At 35.1% G+C, this 6,260-nt stretch overlaps 1 protein-coding gene across 1 annotated transcript; it reads right to left on the reverse strand.

Annotated features, from left to right (window-relative positions):
• Nucleotides 1-2,278: 2,278 nt before the first annotated feature.
• On the reverse strand, nucleotides 2,279-2,620 carry LOC107465258 (RING-H2 finger protein ATL65). Its single transcript, XM_016084240.1, has one exon. It carries the CDS (start codon nucleotides 2,618-2,620, stop codon nucleotides 2,279-2,281), a length of 342 nt encoding a protein of 113 aa, XP_015939726.1.
• Nucleotides 2,621-6,260: the final 3,640 nt, after the last annotated feature.

Below are 6,260 nucleotides of genomic sequence, written 5' to 3' on the forward strand. Positions count from 1 at the left end.
TAATTGAAAAGATTGAACACCTTCCCCTAATGACGTTCAATTATTACTTATTAGTATTAGTATTGAAACGGATAAGAGCAACTCTATATTTCTAGAATTATCTATACCAACAAAATTATCTCCCTAGATTTAGTTTTTGGTATCCAAATTATTGTTCTTATCCTTTTGTATAGGATAATAAGAGAAGGAAAAGAAAAAGGGTAATCAACAGATACTAATCATATTTTACAAACAAAATAATCCTAGTATGAATAGGAAAAAAGCTAAATAATTATATTAATCCTTCATTCTCTTTTACTATAAATATTATATGTTAGAGTGTTGATAATCCTAGTATATTATATAAAGAAAAGAAACTAAATAATTAACTAACTCTTTTTCATTTTCTTTTAATAAAGAACCTATGTAAACTTTAGGGTTGTTTCGTAAATAAAATAAAAAAAATTCAAAATTATTTGATTCACCTTAAACGAAATTAATTAAATAAATATCTTATTTTTATTATATAAATCAACCTAAAATTGTGTTATTAGGATTTAAACGTAAATCATCACACCCCAAACCGATTGACTATTTGAATTTTAAACCCTTTATGCACGTAAGTCATGTTAAGGTGTTGTGAGGCTAAGAAAACATGTAAAATGCAGTAGGTTGGTGCGATTAATGTCTAAACACAGAATTACCATAGGGATTAATCTAGAAACACTAATCGATTTCAAACTCGTGTGTACCGGGTATCCCTAGGCGTATCCTGTCCCTTTTAACACATATATATCGTCCCATCTTAGTGTGCTTTTGTATTTGAAAGTAAATTACGTTAGTCTAGTGTTATTTACAGAGTAAACTACCATTTATACCACAAAAGTTAAAACTATCAATATATCTATTTATAGAAAAAGGAAATTATCATTTGTACCTATAAAATATGTATTTTACACAATAAAATTATCTAAAACACTAAAAAATCAACTAAAATACTCTTATTTTTACCATTACTTTTCTACATAGTTAGCAGAGGATCGGACCGGCCAGTTCGACCGAAAAATCAATAAACAGACATTTGAATCATGCAAGATATGAAATCAGAATGAACCGATCAAATTCAAAATGAACCAGTAAAAAATTGTTTGAAAGTCAAAATTATCCAAAATGTGTGATATGGGGTTCGAACCCTATCATCTATAAGAACAAAATATTTCTTTGCCGCTAAGTTATGTTAAACTTCAATAAAATATATGCAAATTAATATATATAACATTTTATTTAACTATAAATTTTATTAAATATATACAAATTAAAAATATAAACAAAAAAAGTATTAATCACGATTTATTTTTCATGATTATATGATATCTATTAATATTATTTTTTCAATAAATAATTATAGCATATAATAATAGGTAAAGACTCACATGCAGTTATCTTCATATGAAGTTAATAATTGAAAATCGTTAGATGATATTTAGTTAAACTTGTCAAATCATCTAACTGTTTTTAAATATCAACTTCACATGAAAATTAACTGTATGTAAGTTTTTATTTATAGTAATACAATAATACAATAAATATAAATTAATTAATAAAGTATTAAAATTTGAAAATGATAATTATTTTTATAAAAACAAAATAAAAGTACTTGTAATAAAAAAAAATAATTAAATTTTACATAATTATTTAATTATACCGGGTTAACCGGTTCGACCAGTGACCCACCGGTTGAACCAGTAACTCAATGACCCAATAATCTCACCGGTTCGATCACCGGTTCAGTTCTGAGAACTATGCTTTTCTAATCTCAAATCCCACCACCATCCAAACTCTTCTTCACCACCATTACCACCATCACCGTCACCACCACCGCCATCACCACCTCTACTACTCCCGGATCAGTTCCCAACCTTCATCTATTAGCTCAAATTTCACCCCATCATGAAACACCCAGTTCAGGCAACTTAAGTACATGCCATAGTTTGAATACACAAAACCCAGAGACTAGAGTTTGAATTCACAGCCTCAATTGGTGTAACAATGGTGGAGATATCCAAATTTTCATTAAACCCAGAGTGCGCAAAAGAAGAAACTCTGCAATCTCAGATGCAGAAATCTATTCCCGACCGTAAAACCATATGAACAACCAAACCCGACTTCAAGTGTCTCATCCTCAACCTCACAATTCTCTTTTCATTCATTCTAGGTTTCCGGTTCCTATGAAAATCCATCATAATCTATTGCGCTCCACTCCCCTTCAACAGAATCGAATTCTCCTTGCAAATGGAGTCTAATCCGTTACTTCTCCTGCTGATTTCGAGCCATATTCATCGGCGTCAAGACTTGGTAAGATCCTGGTAGCAAACATGGGAGTAAACAGCGAAGCGGCAGAGAGAACCCCAGAGCGGCAGAGAGGGCAGTTTGTGTGGGAACAAAGCCAAGCATCGATGTAATCAATATGGAATGTTTGTGAGCAAAGAGGCAAGGTTTGAACATAATCATCCTCTTCGAATTCAAAGCAGCAAATGGCACCGTCACGGCGTGAAGATGAACGACCAGAAGTGTCATTGAAGTTCTCTGGTGTATAGGGCAGCATAAAAAGAGAACGGGATGGTTTTGATGTTGATGACATTAATGGTGGTGGTGGATGGAGATGAGAGTGGTGGTGAGAAGGGATTTGGGTGAAAATGGCATTGTGGAGTAAAAAGAGAAGTTAGAGTTAGGTTATATTAGAGGGTATTTTGGGAATTTCAAATAATTTTTTAGGATTCGGATAGTTTTGTTAGCGAAATTCCATATTTCATGGGTAGAAATGGTAGTTTTGCTTATTCGTGGGTAGATTTATTAGTGTTCTGAACTTTCATGGGTAGAAATGATAGTTTACTCGTCATTTATATATGTGTTTCTTTTCTTAGAGCACTCTAACACGATTTATATGTATAAGGATTATAAAATTCAAAATGTAAATCATCTTGAAATGTGACTATTTACGTTTAAAACCTAATCCACACAATACTAGAACAATTTATATAATAAGAGTGTTCTGGACAAAGATAGTATTTATGATTGTAAATAAATGAATATACCATGTTACCAGTTAATGAATATATAAATAACGTTAATACTAATTAAAGTCATTAACTCATGAAACTATTAAATCATAGCATTATAAGCATACATTAAAAACAATAAATATTTAAAAACAATTACCTTAAAAAAAAAGAATAAAAGAAAAAAGAAAACTCAGCATGAAGACACAGTATTCACTCTATCACCTAAAGCACTACTGACTTAAGTATCAGAGTATTTTGCATGTTGTCTTTCCATCTTGGTTCTGACATCGCTCAAGTTAGGATCTCTGAATCTTATTAGCTCGTGACCTTCACAAAAGGTATGAACATTGGTGCCATCTATGGGAATCCTACATTGTCTGAACCATGGCTAAGAAAACTCACTCGGTAATTAACCCAATCACTCCTTTTAAGGAGCAATTCCATGATGATGCGCTTGAAACAGATGTCATCCTGCTAACCAATGAAGAACATCAAGTCCCCCCAAGGTTTGAAAACCGTGAGTAGAATGTTAAAGCCCATAACGATGGAACTCAGAACGCGGGGGCTTGTCACTTCACTAGGTTAGGGAATAATTACATTTATGTTATGCAAAAAATGCGCCATAGAGTGTAAGAAATGGAACGCTACCAGGCAGCATTGAACATCGCTTGGCAGAACGATCACAATCGAGGTGATCCCGGTCTCAAACTCGCACGACCATGGGCCATGATGATCATAGTCGTGAGAGGAAAAACCCAGAAAGGGCTCCTGATCAGTGACAAGATAACAATCATCAACATTCACAGTCACCTCAAAGACACAGAAGGTTGCCATGACGTGATAATAGACATCACGAGTTTGACAGACGAGGAAGAAATGAGTTTCGATCGGCCCAGTTTAAAAGGAGACGAACTCCACAAAGGAGTCCGAGTCCTAAAAGGCATAAGGATGCTCGGAAACATGTGATTATGGGCCAGACTCCATTTGCTTCCCACGTCCTCCAAGTCCAATGACCTAAGCACTTTGATAAACTAACAGATCTGAAGTTTGAGGGGAAGTCGAATCTGTAGGAGCATATTGATGCTTTTGAGGACAGGATGAACCTTGAAGGTGTGGGAGATGCGATCCGGTGTAAGGCTTTTCCAATGTCGTTATCAGGACTAATGATGATTTGGTTCAACATACTGCCTTTCGGCTCTATATCTTCATTTGCTAACATTAAAACTAAATTTTTAGTACACTTTACCACAAGAAGAACTCAAACCTAGCATCCAATCTCACTACTTGGCGTAGAGCAAAGGGTGGGAGAGAATATTCGAGATTACTTGGACGCTTTATCACAGACTTATTGGAAGTGAAAACATGAACACCTAAAATTGTGTGTCTGTGCCTCATTGTCAGTTTGCTAGAAGGAGATTTCAGGAGGCATTTAACTTCTAAGGATATAAAATCCGTGGAAGAGATTCATCAGATCGCCCTAAAGTATATGCGAGATGAGGATGTTGATAAACTACTATTTTATGGTTTATCTTATGCTCAATTGAGTGGTTTTTATCAACTCTTTACTCACTTATTCATACAATTCGCATGTTTTACATTTTCCTTCTTGATTTTGTGCTATGATTGAAAACATGCTTCTTTGATCTTATATTTTCTTATTATTAATCCTCTCTTATTACCATTAGATGCCTTGATATGTGTGTCAAGTGTTTTCAGATATTATAGGACAGGAATGGCTTGGAGGATGAAAAGGAAGCACGTAAAAGTGGAAGGAATACAAGAAGTTGGAGAAGTTGTTAAGCTGTCCAGCCTGACCTCTTCTCACTCAAACAGCTATAACTTTAGCTATAGAGGTCCAAATGATGCGGTTCCAGATGCGTTGGAAAGCTAACGTCTGGGGCTTCGATTTGATATATAATATGCCATAGTTGCCCTGATGCTAGGTGACGCAGACGTGTGATCCACGCGGACGCGTCGCATTTGCGAACTTTAACCCGCGCGGCCGCGTGGGCGACGCCTCCGCGTCACTTGGCCGCGACCTGTACGGACCAGAAAGCGCTGGAAGTGACTTCTGAGTTGTTTCTGACCCAATTTTCGGCTCAGAGAACACAGATTAGAGGCTATAAAGTGGGGGAGTGCATCCATTTATGAGAAGGCTTGGATAATTCACTTTTCACAATTTTAGATGTAGTTTCTAGTGAGAGAGGTTCTCTCCTCTCTCTTAGGATTAGGATTTAGGACTTCTCTTAGTTTTAGGAGTGACTCTCAATCCCAAGTTCAATATTCTTTGTATTTATTTATTTTCAATGTTTCATATTTGAATTGATTTTATTTTATTAATACAATTGAGATATTTCAGACTTATATGTCACTGATGCTTGGTGTTTATCCAAATTATTTTCATTCAGGTAGATTTTATTCCCTTTTGGCTTTGGTTGATTAATTGGTAACTCTTGAGTTATCAAACTCATTGTTGACTGAAAATTGGAATTCTTCAATAATTAATTCGAGATCCAATAACTCTAACTTTTCCCCAAGGAAAGGCTGGAACTTGAGGATTCGAATTAATTCATTCACTTAACTTACCTTCATAGTTAGAGATTAACAAAGTGGGAGAAAAATCCAATTCTCATCATACTTGATAAGGATAACTAGGATAGGACTTCCAGTTCTTCATACCTTGCCAAGAGATTTTATTATTGTTAATTTATTTTACTTGTCATTTAAATATGCTTGTGCCCATTGTCCAAACTCCAAAACCCCAAAACACACTTTTTCATAACCAATAATAAGAACATACTTCCCTGCAATTCCTTGAGAAGATGACCCGAGGTTTAAATACTCGGTTATCAATTTTAAAGGGGTTTGTTACTTGTGACAACCAAAACTTTTGCACGAAGGGTCTTCTGTTAGTTTAGAAGCTATATCTACAACGCGAATATTTTTATAAATTCTTTACTAGCAAAAATCCTAACGTCAAACGTCTCGAGGGTTGTCTCGACAAAAAGGAAAAACCTAGCCCCGTCACCTAATAAGACCAGGAGCTCAAGCAAGTCCTCAACTCCAAAGTCATTTACACCCCGAATAGGCAAGGTCTCAACATATACGCCCCTGGTGGCATTATTATCAGAGGTGTATCAGCAAGTATCACACTGGGATATCCTTCCAAAAGCGACCAAATTCGACCAAGGGCTTCTTTAAATAAGTCACGATACTGTG

The sequence above is a fragment of the Arachis duranensis genome, chromosome 9 (assembly GCF_000817695.3).
Source record: "Arachis duranensis cultivar V14167 chromosome 9, aradu.V14167.gnm2.J7QH, whole genome shotgun sequence".
NCBI classification, from domain to species: domain Eukaryota; kingdom Viridiplantae; phylum Streptophyta; class Magnoliopsida; order Fabales; family Fabaceae; genus Arachis; species Arachis duranensis.